The 17,093-nt window shown below is 37.3% G+C and overlaps 1 protein-coding gene across 19 annotated transcripts in view; it reads right to left on the bottom strand.

Moving 5' to 3' along the window:
- SORBS2 (sorbin and SH3 domain containing 2) overlaps positions 1-17,093 on the bottom strand; it is an 86,861-nt gene that overhangs the window by 43,642 nt on the left and 26,126 nt on the right. For 7 of the 19 annotated variants that reach the window (XM_081269764.1, XM_081269780.1, XM_081269772.1 and 4 more), the window contains 5 exons: positions 13,636-13,702; positions 12,930-12,974; positions 10,669-10,858; positions 8,363-8,477; positions 564-722 (listed from right to left, as the gene is read on the bottom strand). In XM_081269764.1, coding sequence (XP_081125890.1) covers positions 564-722; positions 8,363-8,477; positions 10,669-10,858; positions 12,930-12,974; positions 13,636-13,702 — 576 coding nt within the window. The remainder of the gene's footprint in view (positions 1-563; positions 723-8,362; positions 8,478-10,668; positions 10,859-12,929; positions 12,975-13,635; positions 13,703-17,093) is intronic. The other 12 variants (XM_081269767.1, XM_081269768.1, XM_081269781.1 and 9 more) reach the window with 3 other exon arrangements.

The raw sequence follows: 17,093 nt of genomic DNA, 5'->3' as shown, positions 1-17,093 counted from the left end.
CTCATCCAACAAACCTCAGCAGGAGAGAACGGAGGAAGTAAAGTAAAATGAGTAAAACCAGGATATGAAGATGAGCGTCAAGGTCCCTGGCTATTGCCCCTGGCCAAGGTTTCTAATTCTCTCCTTAGCTCCTTGCACAAACCATGGAAAACTCGCTGTGGAAGCATGGCGAGCACACCCCAGTCTTAAAATAGGCTCAAGAGAGGCACCAGATGGCTCTTCTGAGGCTGGTCACATCACTGCCCCTGGCCTCTTGGTGACTGGCAGCCCCAGGGTCTGAAGTCTGCAGACAATTCCCCCAGGTGCAGGCATCTGGAGAGGCTGGGACAGGGGGAGGGAAGGGGAGAAGAGATAACGACGTGCGGGGAGGAGTGGAGGTGCTGGGAAGCGGTTAGGGGTTTTTTTGGCAGGAAGAATCCAGGGCTAGGTGACAGGGAAGAGGGGCAGCCGGGGGAGGTGTGAGTAGCCAGCTTCTGACTTGGCCTTCTTAGCCTCTGGAGAACAGGGCTCCTCCTGAGCTTCCCCAAGAGCATTAGAAAACTTAAAAGAAGGAAGGAGCTCACCCGGATGGGAGAGAGAGCTGGGGCGCAGGAGTTGGGCGCGGGGATGGCGCTCCTGGGCGGAGGGGAGGGGCTACGCGTGACTTCTCCATAGAGTGAGGTGGAAAGAGGCTTCCGGCCAGGTTCCCTTGGAACAGGTGTTGGAGATGTTGGGAGAGGGGGCTGTAAGAAAGAGGGGTGAAGGAGACACTGATTCATTACATAGGGCTTCTCTATGAACCCACAGGACGCGGGTCAGTGCGTGTTGTGTGCTGTGTTAGGCCGGGGAGGAAACCTTTCAGAAGTTGCAAAGGATCCAGTGGGGGTCGAGGACCAGAGACCCTTGGAATATTCTGGCTTACTGCAAAAATGTAAAGATCGGGAGTGGGCAGTGAAGACAGATGGTGTGTTTTCAGCCACCCCAAGATTCCCTTTCCTCCTGCATACTTTGAGCTACTGGAAAGGCTCTGGGTGGAGCCAGATTTCCCCAAGTAGGTGCTGTGGATGGACAGGGGAGGGAGTGTGGGATGAAATCTCACCTTGGTTTCCTTGCCATTCTAATTTAGAGAAAAGCCAATTTTTATAATTGACTTGCTTCCCTCTGTTGCTTTCAGAACGTTGTATTTAAAATGGAAAAACTAAGGAGTGTTAACATAAACAGTGGGGGAAAATCCATACAATTACTTAAGTAATAGAAAGCAGACACCCAGCAGTTACTTAGCCCTCTCATACTCAGTGTGTTCAAATAATACTTGCCTGACCAGATTGATTCAGGCTGTTCCTTTTTGAAAATTAAAATTGGGTATTAAAGTACTACAGGGGCCTTACTACTTCTTTGATAATTATCACACGACACCAGTTAAATATGGTATAGTTGAACAGTGCAGTATATTAAGTGAGAAAAAATTCCTAAGAAAAATTATTTGGTAACCCTGACCAGGAGAAGAGCTGAGACTCCCAAGACATATTCCAGAAGGCCCTTAAGCACTCACTGGTCCAAAGCCAATTCCATATAATTTTCTTACAATTCTTAAAGGAGCTCAAGGATTTCCACTGAATAGTTACAACTCAGTCTTGAAAGAAATATTCTGTAACTTTTATAATTTTGAGGGTTTTGAAATAGTCCATATTCCAACAAAAACCTCTATTTTATATGAACTCATTTTAGTGTTTGACTTGTTGCATTTGTAACAGTTTTTTAAATCCTATGTAATGAATAGCCCTATGTAATGAATCAGTCTATATTGAATAATATACACTCAAAGTGTTTTTGTGTTGTGGTTTTGTTTCAATATTTATAGTAAAAGGTTGTAATAATAACTACACATGATGATGAAAAAGTTTGAGACATCATAACAAAAATACTGCAAGGACCTAAGTTATCCAATACATGCAGAGATCATAATTACAAAGACTGTTTAATAACCCTAGGAAATGTATGTGATAAGTGATGAAATAAATGTAACATGTACTCGTGCAGTAGTTATTATGACACCCCAAAGCTGGCATTGGATGATTACAGTAAAAAAAAATGCACATATACAGAAGACCACACTGGTGTTCTGGTATTGAAGCTGTTTGTTTTTTCTTTCTTTCAAATGTCATTTTGCTTTGTTGTTATGACATTATTTTTGCAATATATAAAAGTATGAGAGAATATCCTACGGTGTATGGGAAAATGCTGCAGAACTCTTAAGACATTTTTCCTAATTTATGCCACTATTATATTGGGTTTACACTTCAGAAGTAACAGTGAAACTGGAAGAAAGAAAACATTCTTGTAACTACTTTGCCCTTTTCTGTTTAATAAAGAAATTTGATTCAATAGTTCCAAAAATATTAAGATTTTGCTATTACTAAAATATTATTTCTCCAAGTTATTATCTAGAACATTATAGATGCAAAATATAATTAATCATAGAAAGGTTTTTCTGGAATTGAGTTTCTGATAAATTAACATTAAAGAGAATTTTTCAGTAATTTTTCTTCTGTTTAGAGAGGCATACTAGTTCTCCCATAGGAAACTAATCTCTGATTATTTCAAACTTTATAGTTACTATAGTTAGATAGTAGTTATTAATTCTTGATTTTATTACCTTTTCTTTCAAGTACAGTATTTTGTTTGCTAAGAGGAAATAGAAATAACTTCCATTAGAGGAAATAAATTTGCCTAAAAAGCATGAACAGCAGAGGGCAGCAAATTTACTAGCTACATGAGTATAATTTCACTTTGACTTCAACTTCAAGAAAATATGTAACGAATAGATAAACTAAGTTCTCATTTTATGCTGGGAGCAATGGTACATGCCTAAAACCCCAGCTACTGGAGAGGCTGAGGTAGGAGGAGCACAAATTCCAGGCTACTCTAGACACTTAGTGAGACCCTGACCCCCAAAATAAATAGATAAGTAAATAAATAAAATAAAGAAAAAAGGAAATATGTTTTTATGGTAGAATATAGAAAAGGAACAGAATATCTATCATTTGGTACCATATCTTATAATGGCAATGTCCCATTAATTATGATTTTTTCCCTATTAAAAATACAATTTATAATTTCAATGGGCAATGATCTAGACTTTATGCCAGTAGACATTAGCAGAAAAAACACACAAAACAATAACACTGGTAGTCTTCAGTAACTTTGGCATATAAAGAAAGGCACACACCTGAGTAGAGCCTTTGTGTGAGATAAAATGTAAGTGGCAGAACTAGAATTTTCTCTTTGCTGTGGTTGACCTATTGAATCGCCTTAGTTACGCAACAATTAAACGCATTGTGTAGCGATTGCTAAGATTGCTAAGGTACACACAAACCTCACAATAATCAGCGACGTGTATACAGATGGTCAGCCAACAGAAATATATGAAAGATAATCATCTCCCTCATTCAACTTTCCTCCTATAACAGAGTTATTTTAGGAAGTATGGTCATGCTTCATTCTAATTGCTCATAAAAGGCAGAAGAGCAGAGATAACTGATGTGATCTTTCTAACCCTCTTTTTAAGATCCCAGCAAACCTCTGCTTAATACAAGCTTTATGTCACCAGTGTAAGAGGAAATACTTAAGAAAAGCTATAACTATAAATCACACATCATCTTTATTTAAAAGCTAACAAGGGTGAACAATTTTTACAGCTTAAAAGCATTTAGCTGCTTTTGTGGCTACAGAAATTTCACAGTTCTCAGTCTTCTGAGGCATATACTTGCTTTATGTTGCTCCAAACAGAAAGAAGTGTATTTTTTTTTCTTGAGAATTTATGCTCATTAACTTGTAAGCTTCAAAGCACTGGCTGTTAAGTATTATATTTATTGTAGATCCATAATAAATAATGAATGCTATACACATTGCTAGTTGGAATAATTCTTTATGGTTCAAACCATTAGATAAAACTTCCAAAATTTTTATACATTTATCTCTGAGTGGCAACTTTTGTTGATAAAGAAGCTCATGTTCATTCATGGTTTAAATCAAATTTCCACTCTGTATAGTGATTTCAATGCTTATTTCCTTTGGTTTTTCTTATTATGTGTAGGTTTAGTGATTGTAGGGAAAAGAGCATCTTCATATTGTTTTTTATTTTATTAAGTGTACAGAGGTCCTGATCAAATGCCTTTTAAAATTAAAAAAATTAACATGGCTCATCTACAAGCATATTCAATTTAGATGAGACATAAAGTTTCATTAATATAATCCTGATAGCGAGTTCCTATGATTGCCTCTTGGAATAAATAATTGTGGAAATATGGTTCTGACTTACAGATCAAGTCAATTAAAGATGACTTCAACTGGTGATTGCAGTCATTTTCTAGATATCAAACATTAGGCCCATTTAGTCAACATTTCTAAATTTATAGACAAATGAATATTTATGAGCTTCAGAAAAGTGCATTTACTTTTGCTTTCCGGTTGAACAGCATAAATGCATATGCCACTGATTCCTAAGGAAGAAGAAGGTCTTTTTGCCAGGGTTTGGGAAGGACTTTTGTTCAAACAGTATTGCCCCCTCTGCCTCCTTCGTATCCCTGAGAACCATGGAATTAGTGAGCCATAGTTACTAATAGATGGATAGAATCCCTCCTGCATGTCTTGATGGTGACTCACTGGGCCTTTTGTCACTAGAAATGTGTGGCATTCAAAGATAAGCAACAGAACAAAGATTCAGTCTCTCCCTAATTTTACACTAACTGCAAGGGCAAAATCTTCATTCAATTCACTTAGTAATTTGGTGAGTTATTCACCCACACCCACCATATGCCAAGCATTGTTAGGTATGGGAGATAGGATGCTGCACCAGACATGGTTCCTGCCTTCAAGGTGCTTGAAGTTGAGAGAGGGACACAGACAAGTAAACAGGCCATGACAGTTCTGTGTGATAAGGGCCATGGGGGTGGGGGTCTGCAGGTACCAGCAGAGAGAATTTTAAACCTAGAATTGAGAAGGGACAATTACCTGGAGGAAGTGTGACTATGCTAAGACACAGGATGAAAATTTCCATGTGAAGGAAGAGGTAGTGAGGAGAGGTTTCTGGGCAGAGGAAATAGCCTGTGCAAATGAGGAGGTTGAAAGTTCCCCGCGTAGCTGGAACCCAGTAGCAGGGAGGGTGGGAAGAGATGAGGCTGCAGAGGATGCTGGGACTACGTCACACAACATGTGTGTGTGTGTGTGTGTGTGTGTGTGTGTGTGTTGTGTAAATTATGTTAAAGGATTTGGATTTTGAACGAAGGACAATGGAGAGCCAGGAAAAAAATTTTGAGCAGGATATTTTATAAAGATTTTCTAAATATTGCTCTAGTTGTGGTGTAGAGATTAGGTTGGAGAATTCGGGAAATGGATCTTTAGGTGGCTGTTACCTGATCCAGGCAATGACAGGATCAAGTGTAATTCAGGCAATGAACAAGTATGGACCAGAAGAGAAAAGTGACAGTGGTATCTCTCCTTGTGAGCAGGATCTTGAGTTCACTAGGAGAGAGGGGATTTGAGTTGACACTTGAGAAAACTGAGCAGATGGAGAGGTCCTCTAAGAATTCAAAAGAGCAACAGAGAAATGCCTGACTATTGTGTATGGTTTTTAAAAATTAAAAACGAGAAGAGCAAAGAAATGCTTTCAAACCCTCTTGGGGTAAAAAGACAGGAAGGTACATCCCTAATAGCTTCAAACCCCTTTGTGCTGTCCATTTGTCTTACATCACTCTTATTTAGCAAGCCTGCACTGTGTCCTCTACATCTGTGTGTTCAAGACACTTAGAATGTTCTGCAAACAAGATTGATACGTAGTACCACTACCCTTAGGCCTTTGTTTCCCCACCTCCCCAGGTTATAGAGGACTGGAATGGATTCAGGATTGATGTTGTGGTGGTTGGGAGGGAGAATAGACTAGTCCTATAACACAGTGCCTGACTAAAATGATACATATGACTTGCTCAAGTCATTTGGCATAACGCTAGCTCCCAATAAATTTGTTTAGGAAGGATTAAAATTTTGGTTCTTTCCATTGCTCCATAGATCCATTCTCATTTCCTTCAATGTTTCTAGGTTCCTTTCACTTATCTTTTCCTGTGACTTACAGAACCTATACATACCCAAATCTCTGACAACGCTCATGGCTCTAGAACTTTCTATCTTTTTAGGACCAATTAAGTATTGGGTCATAATTACTCAGGGCCCAGGTTTCTGGCAAAGTAAATAAAATATACTAACTTATTATAAATCAGTCAATAAACTTAATTTATACTGCAAAATAATCAAATAGACTTAGGTGGCAGTTGAGTCCCAGCTAAATGTTTCCCACTCAGTAGTGATCAAGTGCACCGGGCATGAGTGCACCCACCAGCTAAGTTAGTTAGGTACTGCCAGTCTCTTTGTCCATAAAATGTGAATACCACACATCTGCTTCTTAGGGTTGTTGGGGACATTACATGAGATAAGGCATAAATAACTAATTATACAAGCGTGGCACATAGTAAGTGCTCAGTAAAGATTTGCAATGACTGTTTTGGTTGTTGCTATTATTACTGCTACTTTAAAACAAGGAGTCTTTAAAGCTTTAACCTAAAGACTTGAGTAATGTAGGAATTTGAGTCACAACAATAGGGCCCATGAATGAGCTTTAGGTGGGCACAGGGAGGATTCTTTAGGTGTGCCATTGAAGAGGTTGCTTATTGGCACAAATACAGATCTAGTCGTGTATGTACACTCAATGAGAGACTTGAAGCTCCTTAAGGCAGAGACACTGTCTTGTTCCCCATTATGTCCCTATCACCCAATATAAAGTCAGGCACATAATTGGTGCTGAGCCAGTTTTCTTGAATGAGTAAACCATAGCAAAATCCTGATGGGAAAACTTTTGAAGTTGACTCTGTTTTCTGACACTCTAGCTACGAAAGCATTTCAGTACAATCACAACATCCACCATCCTAGGAGTCTTATAATTATTAGAATGATTATTAACGTTTTGCTATTTATATCTAAATATGATATTTTCAATTTCATGGAGTGGTAACATTCTGTTTCACTTAATTCTCATTCTGGGAAATTTTAAAGTACCTCGATATTCAATCGTATAACGTAGAAAATGGGTTATAAGTTTGTAAAATGGAGTCTGCGAATCAGTGATGTTCCTTTTTTCTTTTAGTTTTTTGTTACTCAAAAACATATGAGTTGTTTGAAGAGAGCCACAGGAGACTTAGATAAATGTCTGTTTGAATTATATGATTATAAGGTTTCGAGCATGCTTCTTAAAAACACCACCACAAATACAGGGTTTCCAAAACTAAATCAAGGACACTTAGATTGGGTGTGGTGAGGCAAGGGTTTCCAATTAAATTTCAGGGCTGGCTTTGCATTCTAGTCTTGTTTTCTTAGTTACTCTTGGGGGAGCTAACAAAACTTTCTTTTTCCTGTTCACTGATCCCAAAATTCTTTTAAGGCAAGGACGAAAGTAAATTGATATTGACATAAAAGGTTTTTCTAGAAACAGGCTTGGAGATGCAGAAGAATTGCAGAGTTTTAAAGAGATCTTAAGGGTCTGATCTCTGAGTGGAAGCAAAGGACAAAAAAAAAAAAAAGAAAGAAAAGGAGACTGGGGAGAGCAAAAATCCAGGGGACCAGGGAAGAACCTATTTGTTAACTTTAACTCGCACTTAGAAGAAGCAAAGCATTTTTCTCAGGTTTACATATCTTTTTGTTTGCATATCCTTAAAATAAATAATTAGAAAAAATACTGCAAAATGAAATAGTCTTGATCCTAGAATGACAATCAATCGGGATGCTTGAGGCTTGGTAACCTGAGAGGGATTTAACAAAAATCAATTAAGTAACTTGTTATAAAAAGGGCATTTAGAAAATTTCCCCTTAAATTAAAGAAATATTAAAAAACCATTATGGAAGGCAAAGGATGAACCTTCCTGTGTCTGCATATATTAGGGAGATTAATTAATAATTTTTCTCATTGGCAACCTAGAATAGAAATTGCATGTTGTGTTTATGAGTGTTTTGTTTTTTAATTAAATCCAAGTTCATGACTAAGCACAGAGTAGCTATGCTAATGAATCTAGCATATGTGTGTACATGAACACATTAATTATATAAATAATTAGATACATATTAAAATATATATATAATAAATAGCTATGATTATTAAAGTGTACCATTTCTAAGACAAGATGCACAGATCATGAAACAAAATAAACATGATTTCTAAATAATGCCAATAAATAAACTACCTTTGTGACAAAAATCACTAAACGATGTGCAATTCAGGTTTATTTGGGAACCCTGGCAGCTTACTGAGTGGGCACTCTGATTTATGAGAAGTGCTTACTGGTCTCTCATGCTGCAAAATTGATGACTTCCCAGGTTCATATTCAAAAATACTCCTTGGCTCAGACCGAAATTTTCTGGTGTCCACTTTTCTGTCTGGAGGATCCCAGTCATGCCTAGAAATAAACAACAAATCACACACTAAAATAATCCTGTATGCTTAAAGCAGCTGTACACAAACTATTTGCTCTCTGTTTTCAAAGTTAATTTTAGCAGAGATTAAAAAAAAGTCTCAGGACAAAAAGTTAATTTATGAAAATAGCACATATTGTATATTTTGCTTGACATAAATAATTTAAGGAAAGTCATTCTTTTTATATTATATTTCCTGTATTTTTTTTTCCATATGGGACTATCCCACTGCTGGTTCAAAAACTCACATGAGGGGCTTATGGACACACAGACGATGACATGTTAGTAAACTCATGGGTCAGTAATGGCAGCTGTGTATGTTTGAGTTTAAAGAATGTGGCAATATAGGCTCTGTGAAGCTATGAGAGTTTAACCCACCACTCGGTGACTAGGTGTCCTCCATCCAAAGTGATAAGGAGTAGCACACACACCATATTTGATTCTATTTCTTACAAGTGGTAGAAGAGTTTGTGAGGAGTTCAACAGAAGCACTTGGGTTGACATACACAGAAACATGCAGAGTGGCGTGGGAGACCCTTTTTGGTGTCAGCCTTGAAAAACCAATATTGGTCTCATGGGAATCTGCTTTTTTTTTTTTTTTTCTGAGCTCATATATCATTCAGAGACTGTCACAAAAGGATTTAGCAAGTAAAGCTCCAAGGAAGGACTTGGAAAGTCAAACTTTTTCAGGCTGGGACTAAAGAGGAAGGCATCTTTTAGAGAAGGAAGAAAAATTTGTTGATTATAGATTTCTCAGGAAAAAAGGATTTTCTGACTTTAGATTAGGGAAATTATGACTCCATAGATGGGAATAAAATTCTGACTCCAAAGCATATTGGAAATAGAAGTGCCCCAAGAGGGAAACTTAGGGGCAAGTCCTGACAGTCTAGTAAATTGCTGAGCAATAAAAGACCCCTTAAACATGTTCAGTCTTTGTTTCTTCTATAAGACAGAGTAAAAATGTGTCTTTTTCTCTTGCAGAGGTGTTTGAGCACTATGAGAAAATACATATAGGAGCCATCTGGAATTTTTAAACGATCATCTTATGTCTTTACTGGGAAATAGTATATTTAAATCTGAGTTAGTTTTGGTCATTTCTGATAGCAAAGACACTATTTTGTGTCTAAATGATTATTTTTCAGTTTTAAGACATCACACTTTCTAAACACATAATTTTAAGAGATCGATATTAAAATGAGAATTTCTTCACATGTGATTCGTGTCCATTTTTGTGACATCATGTACCCTATAAGGATCAGTAATTATTGTCAACGTGGTGTTGTATATAAACTTTCTTAAAGGGTTTCGATAGATGATTCTTAATAACCAGTATTAATAAAGACTAATTCTTGTATCCTTACTTGTTCATTGCCAGCATAGGCTTTGGATTTAAGCAGAGCCGAGTTTGAATCCTGGCTTGGATATACTAGCTGCATGAGCTGTGCAAGTTTCTGCAATTTTTCAAATTAGTTGTCTTTCTCTCTAAAGTAGAATAGGGATGTTCTCAGAATTAAATGACATAATATGGGAAAAGTGCCTATCTAATGAGTTCCAGATAAAGATTACCTATAATAGGAATATAGTGTCATAATCCTACTAAAAATGACCTAATGAAAATGTGTTTGCAAATTTTTGTTTGAGTGTGAATACTCTGAATAAAAATATTTCAGTGGAATGAAAATTTAGGATCAGCTCAAAAAAACTGGGGAAAATGAATCATAGACATTTATTAGCTAATTCCTTATTTATGATTAATGAATAATTTCCTCTGGTTTCAAAACAATAGTTTCTTAAGCTAATATTTCAGATCTGAGGAAACTGAAAATTAACTGTATAGACCCTCACCTGCTGTAGCAAAGGAAGTCTATGTAAATTATTTCTATTTATTTATCTCATATATGCACTTATTGGATCAAAAAGTAGAGGCTGTGTCCACTTTACTTGAAGTTTAACTTCGTGCATTTGAAAGATATTCCAAATACAACAGCATGACCCAACAAAATGTTTGCTACAGACTCCATAGTGGTGGGCCATATGGTTTATGTAAGGACTAATAAGATGGTACATATGTTCTCCCTACAAGACAAGCATGGATTCTTCTACTGAATGCCATGGAGCTTTATTTTGCATTCTAAATTAGGTATAGGCCCCTTTGTGGGATGGGGAATGCCTTACTTTTCTGTTGAAGACCGATCTCTTGGTCGGAGCGGTGGGACCGGAGGTGGAACATGTGGGGGAGGCACCGGAGAGGATGCATCCTTAAAGGCATCGGTGCCGTTGTCAGAGTGGCTTTTGGAAAGAGGTCTGTAGGTCTGGGTCTTTGCAGCAGGATGTGACTGAGTGCTGTAGGATGGGTGGTACAGACCTACCATGAATAAAACAAAAACAAAAATAAAAAGTAACATTTAAAAAAGCATGAAGTTGTTCATGCCTTTCAATATACCCAATGATTTTGAAAACTATTATCCACAAACATATTCATAATGCACACATTAGATGGTATATCATGTACCAATTTGTAATATTATCAACTTAGTAATCATTATTTATTATTTAATAACTTATCACATAAACAAGCACTGATGACAGTAAATCTTCATCAGTTATTTTGGAATTAATAACAATTCAGACTGTTAATAAGAACAAACTTACAGGCACTCAGCAAATTTTCTCATCCATCATAGGCTAATAACATTGGTAAGGTTTCAGAAGAAGATTAAAAATTTTTTAGACCTATTTCCAAATATCTGCTGATACTTTAAAAACTCTGCTTTATATATGACAATTAATATGTTAATTGCAATCAAACAAAACCCTGAACAAGCTGTATCCATACGATGCTATGTGAGGCACAAGGGAACATAAACACTCAATAAGCTTCTAGTAAATTTGAGGAAATGAGGTAAATGCTCAGTAAGCTTCTAGTACATTTGAGGAAATGAGGCACAAATAGAATTATTACTGAAAATAATTGGTAACATTTAATAAAGACCAAATGAGGAAAATATACTAAGAATTAAAGGAAATTATAAAATGGAAGATGGGTCAGAGATGCTATCATAAAACCCAAGGGACTAGTCATCCCTGAAGGATTACTTTGGGTGGACAGAAGAGGGTATCAGGGGTAAGTACAGGACAAAGAGAAGAGGGATGTGGGGTTAGTAGAAAGGGAGAAGACTAGTTGCAGTTGCTGTTTCTAATGATTAAATGATAAAACTTATAGGAATTCTGGCTTTCCCTGCACTAATTACTCATGGAACATCATCTTCAATATTTAAAAAATCACAAGAATTCTGAATTTCCACAACTGCAATATTTGGGGGTAAGTTTATTTGCATTCCTCTGTTCCTCCCGAAGATCCACGCAAATTTCCGTGACAAATGTAAAGAGACAACATCCACACTTACAGTTTTTGCCTCAGTTCTACAGTCAGACTTCAACTTTTGAGCTAAATAAAGGAGGTAAGTTTGGTAACTGGAAATAAAGATGGAGGGGAATATCTTAATGGACTTCCCGTTATAATTTGAGGGAGCCAGGACCTAAAACCAGAGATTCGTAGCTAGCTAAGCTTGCTTTCCTCATTTTCCCTTTATTTGTCTTTGGAAACTAGTAGCAAAATATCTAATGCTTTTAGGGCCTGCATGCTGGTTCTTCAGGGGTCAAGGAGGAGGGAGCCTCACACAGTTTTGCTGCCAGGCCGGCTAAAGGACCCCTAAATGAGAACAAGCTGATGAACAGTCCTGAGCCTGTGGCTGGGCAGGCAGAGAAGGCCCTTGGTGGAATACCTGATGCAACATTTAGGAAAAAGTGATAAAAGGAACCATGTTTTTAAGGATCTCTCACTCCAGCTGAAGACCACTTCACAAGATGCCAGAGTACTCAAATACAAGTGGCAGTGCCCCGATGGAAGTTTTTCTATCAGGTTCAGTGGCAATTCTGAGTTAGAAAAGTGGCCCAGCCAAGTGGGATTTTTCACATCCCTCAATGAATGACTGCAATTGGGAGCAGAAACCTGGACAAGGTCACAAAACACTTTGCTTGATTTGTTTTTTGGGGAAGTGTATTTGAAAGATCTTTAGCAATTATAATCACTCTCTCTGCTGGTAAAAGAAGATCTTTATCTTATTTTGTACCCTAGTCAAAATAAGATGTTCTTTCACCCTGTTCTTCACACTTTGGTTAAACATTCCTGAAACCCAGAATAAACTAACAGTGGGGATGAATGAGACAAAACAGTATTAATTCTCATTTCCATGAGAAAAGATCAATCTTTTTGTTATGCATGCTCTGAAAAAAAGAAATCAAGCAACCTCCTAATTATAGGAACCACAGTGTGGTCAAACAGAGGGACAAAACAAAGTGATGGTGTAGTTCTTCCAACATTGTTGAGCATCAAATCGTCATGACAAGCAAGGAAACCCATCGGCCCATCCTACCTGCATTATATGTGTAAGGAGTATTGTACATGTCTGAGTCATCATCTAGAAAATGAAACATAAATATTATGGTAGTACAGATTCTGTCACCATGCCATAACAACACAGCAGAATTTCAGAGAAACACCAGAAATTTGCTAAAAGAGCAATGCATTTTTCCTAGTTCATAATATCCATTTATGTTTCCAAGTACTGCTTTTTGCTGAGCCTCTCTGGACTGACCTTTCTTATCTTTAATGTATTTGCCTTATGGCCCTCTTCACAGCATGCAAAGCCCATGCCTTGTTCTCACTTCCCTAGGAGGCTTGTTAACTGCAGGCAGCAGGCTCAGCCAGCCCTGCCTACATCACTCTCCTGATAAGGAGCCAGCGCTCCGGGCAGGAGGGAGGAGGGAGGAAAGAGAAGTCCATTGAAATAGACAGCATGCCCAGTGCAGGATGTGAACAGGGAAGGATGGAGGGACAAGACCAGAACACTTGGCAGTGTCCAAGGTGCTCCTTCTAAGAGGCTTCCTGGCAGCTTGGGGGTGAAGTAGAGGCACACATCTGTGAGTTGAGGAGTGATAAAAGAACAGGAAGAATGTTGAAAAGAAAGGGGGCATGAGATTCCTAGGGTCTTGACATTTTTGTGTGAATGAAATCATGCGAAGGAGGAGTAGACTTCCTTCAAACCACAAGGCCCCCAACAGAAAACAGAACATGCATACCAGGCTTGTGCACCATGTGGATTTGCTTAAACATAGTCTTGTACCAGTCCTTGGGTCGGTCAACTGTCTGTAATAGAGAATATCCAATAGTTAATAAAACTGACCTGAGGTAAATATTGCTTTTCAATGTCTTCATTGCTTGTAGTTTATCTTTTTAGTAGCAATTTCTATTTAGTTATAAAAATTTTCTGACTCTTCACTATTACTTGGTGGTGATTTTAGCAATTTATCCTGTTATATATGCAAATTATAATTCTATTATCCCACCTCTGAGTTCATACTGAATTGGAGCGTTAGATGCTATGGTTTTATTTGTTCAAATCACAGCTGTGCACTGACTGCATCTAGCTCTTTATATGTGACATTACCTTATTGTACACCGGTAGAAAAGTAAACATATATCTTTATAATCATAAGTAAATGTTTTGCTTGACAAGATCTTTATCCCAACTCTTTCAAAGTTACATGGGCAAGAAATTTGACTATTTTGTTGGACACAGTTAGCTAAATAAACCAGATTTTCTAAGACTGTTCTCTTGATTTGGAAAGTTTGGTTAGTACTGCTACAAAAGTATTCTTGTACTTGTTAGCTCGAGCATTGGTTTATATTTTATATCCTAATTTTTCTTTTAGAAATAGAGTTACCACATTTTTCATCTGGAAATTGAGGGTCCTGTGCCAGATGGCTTTGGCAATGCTGCACAAGTAGATTAACATTAAGGACTACTTGACTTTATTTGCCAATCACCTCTGCATTCTCAACTCTTCCTACAATGGAAAACTGAAGGCAGCTGATTGACTATACAGTCAAATGGCTGCAGCTGGTAGGAAGGACCATAGTGATAAAACAGGAGACTGGCTTTTATTTGCTGGTTCAAATGGAATAGTTAAACATGTATCTTTTTTTTTAAAGTTATATTTTTTAAAGATGAACACAATATCTTTATTTTATTTATTTTTATGTGGTGCTGAGGATTGAACCCAGTGCCTCATGTGTGTAAGGCAAGCGCTCTACCTATCGCTGAGCTATAACCCCAACCCCAAACATGTATCTTTTAAAAACTTTATTGCAGTGCTGAGGATGGAACCCAGGGCCTTGATGTAGGTAGGCAAACGTACCACCTCTGAGCCCAACCCCTAACAAAGCCCAACATTTAAGGGACTTTTATTTCCATAAAAGATCAACTTCCCTTCCATTAATCTTCATTTCTTTTACAGTATAAGAGCAACAAAAAATAATACATAACTTTGTGCAAAAATATTTTCTAGCCATACTTGGATGCAACCAATGGGAACAACAAAGCCTAATAAGTCAACTAACGTCACTGAAAATGGCAATGTATTTTGACGGACAGGAATATTTTGCTCAATTGTTGGAGGGCCTATATCAGGCAGGATTTCACAGTTATGCCATCTGCTAGCTTTATATGGTGAGCAAAGAGATGCCAGGCAATGCCCCATCAGTTGGCAAAGGAGAACATGAAACTAGTAAAACGGGATTTTAAAATTCAAGGTCCCTTTCTAGAAGAAGTCCTATAATCCTTTAAAGCTCTCTCTCTCTCTCTCTCTCTTTTTTTTTTTTTACAAATGCCATCATGGAGATTGTCATGCTTCATATTGTAATTATGAAAGTAGATGTCTACTCAAATCTGAGGAAATTTACTTTTAGATGTGTCCTTCAAAAACATTTTGCACAAACAGTAATTACCAAGACTTCATTGTGCTGTCGTCATCTATAACCTTGACTGAATAGATTTCAATTTTTCTACTCCTACAGTTTATGAAACATCAGAGTTTCACAATGAATTAACATGCAGAGATTCCCAAAACGAAAACAGACATATTTTCTACATACCAGTTTACAGTAATTCTGTTCTAATTTTTGCAACTTTCCAGTTCCAAGAAATGGTCAAACAAGTGTTATATTTGAATTAAAAGGAAGAAAACTTTGCATGTCTCTTAACTAGCTGGGCTTAATTACACGATCTCATGGGGTCTGAGCCCTAGTGATTTTTGTTGTTTTTGAGAATGGCAGTAAAAGGCTGACAGAGACATCCCAGGGCGCAGGAGAGTGGTCAATCTAGAAAGCTCCTTCCCTTCATTAAAGTAACTCAAAAGTAGTAGGTATTGATTCTAGGCTTTCTGGAGCGTCTGGCCCATTTAATAAAATCCTGTTGCCTTGGTATATGTTGGTCATCTGAGCCGATACTACGACATGGTGCATTCAGTCAGTACTGCCTTTGGTGTATACACTGGGCAGAAATTTAATATGAAGTAATTTGAGTCTTATAATCATTCCTTTCTACACAGCTGAGAAAGGAAAATACCCTTGGAGATTCTTGGCCTGCTGTGGCTCAGAGATGGCCTGACTCAACATTTATAAACACAGCTATACTTGGGGATGTGCTCTGTAGGCTGCAAAATAGTAAACATGAGTAAGAGAAGTCTTCATAGACCTGGTCCTTCTCAGTAAAGTTTTAAAGGTCTAAGGAGAGAATGATTGTACATAAAATTACGGTTCCTTATAAGGAATTTCTGGGTTGCTTATGTTTTATTCTCTATTTTTAGAAGGCAAATGAGCATCACATGTCTAGTGTATGTACTTGCTTATAACTAAGCATGCTTTTGATTTATTGTTGAAAAATAAAACATAAATTTTAAGATTACTTGGTTTTCATTAACCATCAGTTTTTACCTTTAAAATACAAACAAAGCAAGACCTTGCCAGTTAAAAATTATGTCTTATGGATTAAATAATGGATCAAGTTTGCATGTCCATTATTACATATCATGTACTGACTTAAAAAATCTACCCAGAGGTTTCAGATAAAAGCTTTTGAGTCCAACTTTATAATTACATTAGAAAGCAAAGATCTCTTAGTATGTTTATATACTGTTCCTCAAGGATCAATTAGACAAAACTAGCGACACCATCCCTGTGTGACTTGGTATCCTTACATTATTAGTGGAAAAAAAATCAAATTTAACAATTTTGAGTCAGAAATCCTAAAAAAGGACACAAATGACCAAACACCACCATCGGAAACATGTAATCATTGTAAGACTGAAAATATTAGTCACAATCCCTGAACTTTTTCTGTTACTTCACTATGACAATCATCAGTTTCAACACAGAATTTTAGGACTTCACAATTCACCCCATTCAGCATTCTAGCAATCTAATGAGTCAAAAGCCCCAGTTCCTGCTGTACTGATTTTTTTTAACTTCAATTAAAACACGGATGCTTATATTAATCAATTTTAACTCTTTTCTCTGTATATGGACTCCTCATATAATAAATGCAGGTTCAAAAAGAGAAGAAAAGCCCCACACTTTAGCTTTTTTGGAATGCTTCAGTCTTACCACTGATTCTTCCTGATCTCTTCCCCATTCTTTCCCTCTACCCATTATTGTCTTTGGCTCCCCAGGTTTGCATTCCAGGGAAGCAGCTCTTGGC

Source organism: Spermophilus citellus (genome assembly GCF_964194105.1).
Source record: "Spermophilus citellus genome assembly, chromosome: 16".
NCBI lineage: Eukaryota > Metazoa > Chordata > Mammalia > Rodentia > Sciuridae > Spermophilus > Spermophilus citellus.
This window is presented reverse-complemented; position numbering and strand designations above follow the sequence as displayed.